At 52.1% G+C, this 11,961-nt stretch overlaps 1 protein-coding gene across 1 annotated transcript in view; it reads right to left on the minus strand.

Annotated features, from left to right (window-relative positions):
• Positions 1-11,961, minus strand: part of MYO1F (myosin IF) — a 37,310-nt gene that overhangs the window by 24,761 nt on the left and 588 nt on the right. Inside the window, exons 2-6 of the mRNA XM_069591288.1 lie at positions 2,342-2,479; positions 1,789-1,878; positions 1,609-1,703; positions 1,152-1,239; positions 941-1,030 (exon numbers count right to left, since the gene is read on the minus strand). Of these exons, the coding sequence (XP_069447389.1) occupies positions 941-1,030; positions 1,152-1,239; positions 1,609-1,703; positions 1,789-1,878; positions 2,342-2,479 (501 nt within the window). The remainder of the gene's footprint in view (positions 1-940; positions 1,031-1,151; positions 1,240-1,608; positions 1,704-1,788; positions 1,879-2,341; positions 2,480-11,961) is intronic.

The raw sequence follows: 11,961 nt of genomic DNA on the forward strand, positions 1-11,961 counted from the left end.
GTACATATGATTAAGCAAGAATAGTAAAATATTAATGGTGGAATCTAGGAGATGAGCATACAAGTGTTTACTGTAGTGTTTAGCTTTTCCAGGTATATGAAAAATTTTAAAATAAAATGTTGGAGAAAATACTTCAAATATAATTATATGAAAATATATTAGAAAATAAAATATAATTAATATTATAGATACTAATATCCGGGGGAAAAAATCTCATTAGTGTCAGAATTCATTAAGCCATTTCCATGTTCAAGCATTTACTGAAATTATTGAAGTCTATGAAAGTGAAAGTGTTAGTCACTCAGTCATGTCGAGCTCTTTGTGACCCCAGACTGTAACCCACCAGGCTCCTCTGCCCATGGGATTCTCTAGGCAAGAATACTGGAGTGGGTTGCCATTCCCTCCTCTGGGGAATCTTTCCAATTCAGGGATCAAACTTGGATTTCCTGAAGTGCAGGGAGTTTCTTTACCATCTGAGCCACCATACCATCCCATTCCAACAGAGGAGACCCACAAGGTTACATTTTTTTTTTTTCTTTTGTCCAAGCCACACATCCAAACAGTGACAGAAAATGATGACAAACCCAAATCCATTTACCTATTCTGTCTTTCATTAGGCTCAGCATAGCCCCTGACACAAAGAAGGACTCCAAGAAGCATTTGATGAAAGAAAGAATGAATGAGGGCATAAATGGGACCTGAAATGGAAATAGGAACAGACATAGCCTAGTTGCAGCCAGGGGAGGAGTATTCAAGAATGGACCTGAACATGTCTTCGTCTCCACAGAGCTGCTGATGGGGGACTTTTTTTTTTCAGAGGGATCATGAACAGGAAGCCAGTCTCCTATTGAGGAGCAGGTATTTCCTGCACTCTTGAGCATATATGTAAAGGAAAGAGGCAGAGACAGAGACAAACACTGCAGAGGCCACAGAGACTCACAAAGCGACTGGAATTATTGTTGCGCACTGTCTTGGCATTGCCAAAGGCTTCCAGCAGTGGGTTTGATTGAAGGATGATATCTTTCACGTGCTGGCGAAAGACACAGGTGGGGGCGGGAAGAGGTCAGACTGCAGTGGGGTGTGGGAGTTTGGAGGTGAGCGGATGAAATTCCATGTGGGGAGACCCAGCCCCTCTTCCTGTTTTGCCTTACCTGGACCTTCTCGCCTCCGCCCGACACCTTGGAGATGTAGCCCATGATATATTTGGCCGCCACTGTCTTCCCAGCTCCACTCTCTCCACTGAGGATGCGTGAGGAAAAGGATGGTGAGTGACCAGGGGTGGAGGAAGTGCCCTTTCCAGCTGGGGCTCTGATCGTTCATTCATTGACGCCTATTGGGTGCCAAGCAATAGCCCAGGCTGTTGGGGATACCATGGTGAGCAAGATGGATCTAAATCTCCTGACACTTAGATGGAACAGGTGGGCAATAACAGGATGAATGCACAAAATACCTCACGGATCAGAGGGTGAGAGGCTAAGCAGAGTGGGGCTGGGGGTGGAGAGGGACAGCGAGGCTCTGTCTGGACCAGGAATTCCAGTTAAAGCTCCCTGGGGCGGTGATGCTGTTTGAGAGGCCCTGGGGAGGAGGGTCTGGGCTCCCACTCTGTACCTGATAATGACACACTGGTTCTCACAATCTATAAGCATGTTCCGGTACATATTGTCGGTGAGGGCATAGATGTGCGGGGGATTCTCATACTGGGCCTGGTGGGAGAGAGCAGGGCTCAGCCTCTGTCTCAGGTCGGGGGGAGGCCTTGGGGCTGTGGCTCCCACCCGGGCCCCGCCTCACCGCGCCCTGGTAGAGGTCGATCTCGCGGTCTGTGAAGTAGGGCATCTGCTTGAAGGGGTTTACGGAGATGAGCACCGAGCCAATGTAGGTCTAGGGTGGAGACGGTTAAGGGCCATGCAGCGTCCTGGCAAGCTGTGTCCCTCAAGGGGCCCTGTCCCCTCCTCCTGCTCCCTTGGGGCCTCCAGAGCCCTGTGGCTTGGAGGAAGAGATGGAGATACTCCAGGCGTCTTAGGAAAAAACTGAGCTGGATCCAGATTGAGGGGAACAGAGGGTGCTGTGCCTGAGTTGCCCCCGAGCAGAGGGAGCCATGAGAGCCACAGCCACCCCCAACTGGAGCCCCGCTGTTACTCCGCGGTCCCCTTGCGCTAATGCCCTGTGCTCTTGCTGCCCATCCCCACTCTGTTCCTGTGCTCAGGCATGTGTGTCCCTTCCGTGCTACAGCCTCTTTCATCCTCCCCTGCCCTCATCCACCCACCATCCCTCCATCCGCTGGTCAGTCATCCTCCTGTCCCTGAGTCCTGCATCTGCCCACCCCGCCCACGGCCCAGGGTACGAAGATGTAGTCATCCATGAAGCGCTTGCGGAGGTTGCTCACGATGGCGTCCTCAGTGATCTGGGGTAGAAGCACCATGTCGTCCACGCCGCTCTGCTTCACATTGTGGCTCTGCCAGTGGAAGCGCTCCTTGCTGCCCTGGGGGTGGGGGCGGTGGGGTGACGGTGAGACCCTGCAGGGGGCGTGGTGGGGGCTGGTGCCTGAGCACTCCTCCCCTTCCCACCTGGCTCACCTACATCATCAGCTGCTGATGCTGTCCCCTTGCCCACCTGCCACCTCCCTCCCTCCTTCCCTATCTCAGGGACAACAGGAGAGGGAGACAAGGTCTGCTCCCAAAAGAGGAGGACAGACAGAACGACAGCTTGGATGTGTCCCTCAGCCCTCTCTCTTTCGGTACCAGCATCCCTCCACTTTGTATCCTGTTGCCATGGAGCAGAGGGTGATGCCTGGTCCAGTGGGGCAGAGTGTGCTTGGGGATCTGGCAACTGTGAGAGGGGAGGAGGGGATCAGGAAAGGCTTGATGGGGGAGCTCACCCACCCTCTCTCTCACATCCCCAGCCCATCTCTCCCTCCGTTGGCCCAGGCTGAGTTCCTGACTTCTCCCTGGCATTTGACCCAAGACGCTTGCTCCCTGGAAGAAAAGCTATGATGAACAGTGTATTAAAAAGCAGAGACATCACTTTGCTGCCAAAGTTCCATATAATCAAAGCTATGGTTTTTCCAATAGTCATGTATGGATGTGAGAGTTGGACCATAAAGAAGGGTGAGTCCTGAAGAATCGATGCTTTTGAACTGTGGTGCTGGAGAAGACGCTTGAGAATCCTTTGGACAGCAAGGAGATCAAACTAGTCAATCCTAAAAGATATCAACCCTGAATATTCATTGGAAGGACTGATGCTGAAGCTGAAGCTTCAACACTTCGGCCACTTGACGTGAAGAGCTGACTCATTGGAAAAGACTCTGATCTGAGAAAGATTGAAAGCAAAAGGAGAAGGGGCAGCAGAGGATGAGATGGTTGGAGGCATCATCAACTCAATGGATATGAGTCTGAACAAACTCTGGGGATACTGAAGGACAGGAAAGCCTGGCGAGCTGCAGTCCATGGGGTCGCAAAGAAATCGGACACGACTGAGCGACTGAACAACAACGTGTTCACCTCCAGATGACCTTCGTCCCCCCACTTGCTTCCTCCTAGCTTGGGGTCCTCCTGGCCCATCCCCCTGAGATTCTCTGTCACCACGTGTCTGTGATCTCTGCCTCAGTGCCCTGCTATGACCTTGGTCCTCAGCTCCCCCAGCCTTCCCACCACCTCTGCCATGGTCTCCATCCTTAGAGAGCCAGTTCTGGCACATTCCAAGCTCCCACTTTCCCTTTTAATTCTCTCCCTCAGCTTTTCATCAGCTGACACCTTCCGTAGGCCCCAAGGAGGAGACTCAGACCCAGGTTCCCCATTTAAACTCCTCCTCCAGGAAGCCTGCCAGGAATGCTCTCTCAGCCCAGCTGAGCTCATCCAGCACCTTAAACACTTCAGCACACTGGCTCTCGCAGGCCCTCTCTGCCTCCGTTCAATATACCCTGTCATGGAGGGACTGGCGCACAGAGTGGTGGCAACCTGGAGCTCTCGTGGCTGGTAACTCACGCTCAGACAAGGTATCCCTCCTGCAGGAATCCCCGCACACGCCCCAGACCTGGAGCTCCTGGAGGACTGGGATCTGGACTGAGTCCTTTCTCAGCCCCTGCAGGGAGCACCTGGCAAGGGACAACGGCAAAGAAAGAAACCCAGCTTCAGAGGAAGCCCCCAAGAGCAAAAATGCATATGTGATAAGACGCTTCAGTCATGTCCTACTCTTTGCAACTCTATGGACTGTAGCTTACCAGGTGCTCTGTCCATGGGACTCTCCAGACAAGAATATTGAAGCGGGTTCCCATGCCCTCCTCCAGGGGATCTTACTGACCCAGGGATCTAACCCACAATCCTTATGTCCCTTGTATTGACAGGCAGGTTCTTTACCACTAGCACCACTTGAGAAGCTCAAGAGCAAAGATACTGGGAACCAAAGTCAGGTCTTCAAAGATGACCAGGACTTGCCAGGGGAATGGAGATGGTGTGCTGGGCCCATCTGGAAGGGATTGAGGCAGAGATCAAGTGGGAGGGTCAGCATGGGCAACTCCAGGGCAGAGATAGATGAGAAGCCAGTCTCTCCCCAGTGCCTGGAGCACTGGGGAGCCATAGAAGGTTCCTGAGCAGCGGAGGTGCTAGCTCAGATTCTGGTCATGCTGACAGTCCCTGAGGTTGGGGGGGCGGGAGGGATTCATGGAATAATATCCAGAGACATGAAATGAGCCTAGTTTTGGGTGTGGGTTAGATCTGGGTTCTGATCCTGGCTGTGTGACTTAACATTGCTCTGAGCCTCAGTGACTTCATCTGTAAAATGGGAGAAGCAGCCTTATCAGCCAGGGTTGATAAGAGAGATTAATTGCTTCGGAGGAACAAAGTGGGGTAGGAGGAGGGTTCCCGGAAGAGGGACACTTGACAGAATTAACATTCACCAAGCATCTATGACATGCACGATACTGGAGGCAGGTGTTGCCAATTTTTTAAAAAAAACTTATTTTGCATTGGTGTATGGCTGATTAACAAACAATGTTGTGATAGTTTTAGGTGAACAGTGAAGGGACTCAGCCATGCAAAGTGTCACCCATATTATCGGCAATCGTCATAGCTCAGTGTGGTAAAGTCTGGGAAGGAGACTGGGGCCTGAGAGGGATTTGACCCTTGACTAAGGATGCAGCTAATGTGGTTCCAAGGATGTGGGGTTCAAATCTAGGGTCATCTGACAGCAAAGGCCAGGTTTTTGCCTCTACTTTCTTGAGTGGCTGGGCTCCAGAGAGCTTTGGGGATGGTATGTGGAAGCTGAGAAGGGTTTTAATCAAGTACAGGGAGAAAAGGTTCATCAGACAGTGAACTGCCAGGGCAAATGCAGAGGTGTGACTGAAGCAGGAAGAGAAAGCAGAGGAGGGATGTTTCGGGGAGGGTAGGGGGAAGGAAGGGGCAGGGCTGGAGCCCCTGAGACTGCTTCTAGCCTGATTATTGAGAGTGAGATTTTCTTTCTTTTTTAAAAAAGAACACTATTTATTATTCTTACTGCTATTTAATTTATTTATTGGCTGTGTCATGCAGATTTGCAACACTGGTTCCCTGACTAGGGATTTAACCCACGCCCCATGCACTGAAAGTGCAGTCTTAACCACTGGACCGCCAGGGAAGTCCCAAGTGTGAATTTTTCCGACGGCAATTATGGCCCCATCTCTCTGCCAGTGGCTTCCCATCACTGCCATCCCCATGCAGCCACTCCGCAGAGATTTCTTGAGCACCTAAATCTGCACCAGTAACCTAGAGTTCAGGGAGAACTCTTTCAGTTCCTCACTACCTTGCCTCTGAGTCTTTGCAGATGTTGAGCCCTCTGCCCAGAACATCCTTCCTGCCTGGTTAATAATGCCACTCTAGGGACTTTCCTACCAGTCCAGCGGTTAATAACCCACCAACCCATGCGGGGGACACGGATTCAATCCCTGGTCTGGGAAGATCCCACATGCTGCGGAGCAACTCACCCTATGCGCCACAACTCCTGAGTCTGCTTGCTGCAACTACCGAAGCCTGTGTGCCTAGAGCCTGTGCTTTGCAACAAGAGAAGCCCCCACAATAAGAAGGCCTTCTATCTCAACTAGTGAGTAGCCCCCGCTCGTGGCAACTGGAGAAAGCCCACAAGCAACAACAAACACCCAGCGTAGCCATAAATAGATAAATTAATTAATTTAAGAAAAAGAAAGAAGCATCCAGTGTTTAGAAGCTTACGTTGCTCGTGAGGTTAATGTGCCCTACTTGGGGTGGGGGGGTGGGGCTGTCTCGCTGACTGAGACACACCTGTGTTGAGGTGTGAGCACCTGGCCACTCCAGTGAGAGTTCTTGGGCCAGTGGCCTGAGCATTTCCGTCTTTCCGTGCACATTTTATTCTAAATGACTCTCTCCCGGCCTTGCAGGGGACCGCATTCAATGTTTCTGAAAGATGGAAGTTAGTGTTTTTTTGCTGCGTGTGAATTTCATTTCAGTGTTTCAAGGGGGCCTGCTAAGATGTTTGGTACAAGAAGGGGGAGCTGGGTGTGATGGGCTTCCCAGGTGGCTCAGTGGTAAAGAATCTGCCTGCCGGTGCAGGAAACGTGTGTTCTCTCCCTGGGTTGGGAAGATCCCCTGGAGAAGGAGATGGCAACTCACTTCAGTATTCTTGCCTGGAAAACCCCATGAACAGAGGAGCCTGATGGGCTACAGTCCATGGGGTCACAAAGAGATGGACCAAACAGCGACTGAGCAATAACGACAGCTGGGAGTGATGCTCTGAGAGCCCTGGGATACAGCAGGAAGGGTAGGTGGGGGAGGACAAGGTTTCGGAAACAGCAGTGTGGAGGGGTTAGCAACCATGCCCACAGCAGAGGCTGAGTTTGGAGGCAGCCAGGACCTGGGGTGGCCGGTTAGGAGAAGCAGGGAGCTGTCAACTGGACCCCCAGCTGCTAAAGAACTTCACGCTCACTGGAGGCTCAGAGGGTCCCCCATGGAGACACCTCAGGGTCAGGAGTCAGCTTGGGAGGTCAGGAGGTATAGACAGGGAGAGAGGACTGCTTCTGGACAGTCTGGCCAAGAAGGGGAAGAGGGAAAGAGGCTTTGTGGAGAAGGAGGGGTCAGGGGAGTGTATTTTCTGTTTTTAAAATAAGGAGACCAGCTGGTGTGTTGGTGAGAAGAGCCGATGAAATTTTAAATACAGGGGATGAAGTGGTGTCATTCAGGGACCTGCTGGGGCTGCCCTTTCCCTGCGTCGGGGTGGGGAGGTTGGGTGGGCGAACTAGAAGTGGATTCTCTCTCTGAAGACCTCAAAGGTGGGGCGTGGGTGGTAGCTATGGTAACCGGGAACAACAATAGGTAACAAAAGTTCACGCCCCACTGGCACTTATTTTGTGCCAGACTCTGGTCTAAGCTTTTTTCGTGAATTATCTCATCGCATCCTCTGGGCACACATCTGGGTCATTGCTCTGATTAGATCCATTTTGCAAGAGAGAAAACTATGGCCCAGAGAGAGAGGTTAGGTGTCCTCCCTAAGGTCACACAGCAGAAAGGGAAGCCAAGTCTGCGTCGGGAATGGCCAGGGTTGGTGCTATAGGTCAGATGAGGATGGGGAGGAGACACACAGGGTCCTGTCCAGGGTTTCCTCTTTGGGGTCATCCTGATCTCCATGCTCTTGGGACCCCCTCGGGCTCAGCTGAGACTCCAGGCCACTTCCTTTCTCTGAGGTCAGAGGCCCTGAGGCCGGCTGTGTCTGGCTGGCTCTCCTGGCCTCAAGAACTTGGTTCCTCTTCCTGTCCCTCCCTTCTTTCCCCACCCAGTGGAATGGGCCTTTGCCTCTAGCAGCCTCTCCTTCTGTGTCCAGCCCCAGGAAGCCTGGACTCCAGGATCCAGCTGAGTTCTACACGATCACACAAAAAACCCATGAGTTGTTTGTGGCGGAGAGAGAGGTTTTGCTCAAGAGGGTATAGTGTGAGGGAGGAGAGTCAAGAATTTTGGCAAGGGATGAACTGGGTGTGAGGCCTGGCTTGACACTTGGCTATGGAACCCCAGGGAGGCCACTTCACTTCTCCAAGCCTCAGTTGCCCCATCTGTAGAACAGGTGCCATAATAAATCTCCTCTGTGGGCTTGCTGGGGAAAATAAACAAGCCAGTGCTGAGAAAAGATCCACTGGGTTGCCTCAGGAAATGGCAGCCAGTGTCCCCAAGAGCATTTAGTGAAAGTGGTCAGTGTTTGATGATATAGAGGAACTGGTCAACATACACTTGTTGAATGAATAAATGAATGAAGTATCTTTGTGATAAGACTGCCTCCTATCCTGTGTCATTGGTGTCCATCTCTCTGTGTCCCCCAAGTCTCCGAGGGTCAGGCTGAAGCTGTTTGTTCCTCCCTTGGGGGTGAGGGTGTAACAGAGAGCTTGTGGTCACAGTTGACCACAAGTCAGATATGACTCAACAGGCTGGAGTTCTTGTGAAAGACAGTCAGGGGCGCGAGGTGGCTGGGATGGAAGGAGAACATAGTTTCTAACTTCAGCTCTTCAGAGAGGCTTCCCCCCCATCAACTTACAGCAAAGGCATGGGGTTGCAGCTTCCCTGGTGCCAAAGAAGGGAGAACCAAGGGCTGGGGCATTGGAGCCCTGTAGTGAAAACACTTTCTGAACTCTTACTGTGCATGGAGGTCTGTGGGGACCAGGCCTAGACTCTGCTCCTGAGTAGCTCAGAAGCGAGTTGTCCAGGGGAGACTGTGATCCCAATCAGACTGCACAAAGAAGAACTGAAGCAATCAGAGAGGGCTTCCTGTGGGAGGCTGAGGCAATCAGAGCAGGCTTCCTGTAGGAGATAGACCTTGAAACATGAATGTTTCAGATTGTTGTAAGTGGTGGCAGTGGGAGCGATGGGCCAGAAGGCCTTGGGTGTGTGTGGCACACCAGCATTCTAGTTGCTTGAATTAAAAACTAGACTATAGGAGTCAGCCCACACCCCCAGGTGGCCTCTCAGTTGGAAGGAGGAGGAAGAGGTTGTTGATCAAGGTGGCTGTTCACAGTGTGACCTTGGGGATCACTGGTTGAAATCCTCTACTATCTTGGGTTGTCCGGCCGCTAGCCGAACCTCCCTGCCTCTGTTTTCTCATTGAGCAAATGGGAATATTGAGGACTGTGGGCCTCGTGGGCAGCCGTGCAGATTCAACGAGGCGAAGCTTGTCAAGAGGAAACACTAGCCTCTCTCCCCATCGCCAGCGGCAGCAGCAGCAGCAGCAGCAGCCTTAAGCTGGCCAGTCCCGCAGGCTCGGGACACAGGGCCAGGAGGAAGGTCTGGAGGGGCGGGCTTTTGCAATCTGCTCCAACTGCTCTGGCCTCCCTGCTCCTGGGTGGTGATGAGCAGAGCCGCACACTGGCGAGAACAACGAAACAGCCACTTCCTTCCTTGCCGGGGTCCTGCGTGCTGTGGTTGCCAGCCGGTGGTGAGGTGAAGCTGCTGCAGCAGTGGCTGCTGGAGCCGCCCTCAGCCCCTGGCCCCACCCTGGCCCCCTGATGTGCCCTTGGAGCCTGGGTCCTGCTCTATGGGGCTCTGGGGCCACACCCTGTATCTCTACCCCATGCAAACAACATTCTCACCCCCAATGGCTCTCAGGTCTCCCCCTCCCTTGGGAGGGGTGTCTCAGGCTTCTTCGGCCCTAACCAGAGGCCATTCTCCAACATCCGGGGATCCTTGTCCTTCTAGAATCCTTTTCCTTCACCCTCTCTTGGCCTCCAGCCTTTTCTGTCCATCCCCGTGACTGCTGCCCCTGGATCAAGCAGCCACATTACTGGTCTCCCAGCTTCATATCTGTACTTTCAAAACAACCACCATTATCCTCACGTCACCACCATTATCAGCTGAGGACAACCAATTGCTGCCTTTACCTGCCCCTGAGCTGAAGTCGAACTGAAACTGCTGATAACCTTAATGCCAGCTAATATCAAACAGAAGAACGAAAGATTCCTCCACCTACTTCCTTACCATCACTCACCACCATCAGCACTCATTACCACTGGCATCAACAACCTATAACAACCAGTCACCATCGACAACCACAATCACAAAAGTAGCTGTCAACAACCACATGTAACCTACCACCGCTGAAGCAGCAGTTGTTGTCTAGTCACTAAATTGTCACTAGTGGTCACAGACTCTTCTGCGACTCTGTCGACTATAGCCCGCCAGGCTCCTCTGTAAACGGGATTTTCCAGGCAAGAATACTGGAGTGGGTTGCTATTTCCTTCTCCAGGGGATCTCCCCGACCCAGGGATCAAACGCAGTGTTCTGTGTTGGCAGACAGATTCTTTACCTCTGAGCCACCTAGGAAATTCAGCATTCAATCACACCCCTTTCCAAACCAACATTGCATCACCACCAGTCCCAAGACAGTCACCCAAATCATCAGTGAATGACCAACAGCAAACGAACATCACCGTCACCACCCAACTTCAAACGTTGGCCAACTGCCATTATTCTAGAGATCAACCCTCCAGGGGAAAACAAGCAGCCACCAGCCATCAATATTCAACACTAGCTGGCACTGAAAGCAGCCATCACAGCCACCACCACACCACCAACATGGGACAATGGACAGCAACGACCGCCGTCATGAACAATGACATCAACAACCCAGTCCTACAGGAACCAAGAGTGAAGCCACATCCATCCATCACCATGGCTAACTCCCACCATGAGTGTATGGAGCACATTATGTGCTCTGTGCAGCACCTGATGAACATCATTTCACTGAATCTTTCAACACGCTTTCTGGCATCCAGCACTCCTCCAGGAAGATGTCAGCACCTCTAGACAGAGGTATTAATCTCATGGATAAATCCCACTCATTTTTTTTTTTTAAAATTCATGATCCTCTTGAGTGAGTTTCTCCCTTCCCAGACCCAGCTGGCCAAGCAAATCATTGACTCAGCATTTCACATGGTTTCCTTGGGAGGGGTTGCTTTTCTCTCAAATAGCAAATTATTTCCTGTGTTTCTTTGATCAAGGAGTCTTCCTGGCCTGGTTCCGTCTTGGAAGGGCTTCCGTCTCAAGCCCAGAGCTCTAGCTGATGGTTTGCTTGCAGATTAACCAGAGGGGTCCGTGGCCCGTGATGCCCCATTTATCACTGGCTTTCTGAAATAGGGTGATCTCGCAATCCCTGCCTCCACATTGCGGCAACTGCCAGGAACCCTGCAGTTGTCACTCTTAGCTCTGTGACTGTCCCCAGCCACATGCCCTCATGGACAGGTTGACAAAAAATGAAAGCTGAAGTGGCTTGCAGAGCCATGGAACTTGGGCTGCGGGGGACGGAGGTGTGACATTTATAGCCAGCCAAGTCTCCTCCTCATGCATGTGACATGATGCTCCTGGATCTAGACCGAGGACCATGACCATCTCTACAACCTTATCACCACGGTCATCACCAGACCTCAGTCTCACCAGGTGGTGATGCTTCTGGGTGCAGTGTTTTTTCCCTGCCACCCTCCAGCAGAAGGAACCTGTGGTGGGGTAGACAGGTTTCATCTCACCTACTCCCGCTTCTGTGATGACTACTGCCAAACCACCCTGTCACCCACATTGGGATGCCAGCATGCCACCATCATGGTAACCCACCACCCTTTTGACCCAGCTTTCTCTCCCAATTGTGGTGGACTCAGAGAGGCTGAATCCCAAGACCCTCTGAAGGTCCCAATGGAGAGGATCGCCCAAACACCTTCCACATCCTGAGAGACTTCCAAATATGACATGCGTGGGAACTGAGGCCCGCAGAGGGGGAAGTGACTGGCCCAAGGCCACACAGGGAGATGAGGCACCAAACTCGACTAGGAACTGGGTTCCTCACGCCCCAGGAAAGGGGTTTGTCCCTGCACCTGCAGGCACTGTGTGAGCCTTCAAAACCACTTTCTGTCCTCCAGTTACTGCTCCATCCTTGGTGCCCCATCCCCACTCTGGCATCTTGTCCACCATCCAATGGGAGCTTGGTGCCCGGTGT

The sequence above is a fragment of the Ovis canadensis genome, chromosome 5 (assembly GCF_042477335.2).
Source record: "Ovis canadensis isolate MfBH-ARS-UI-01 breed Bighorn chromosome 5, ARS-UI_OviCan_v2, whole genome shotgun sequence".
NCBI lineage: Eukaryota > Metazoa > Chordata > Mammalia > Artiodactyla > Bovidae > Ovis > Ovis canadensis.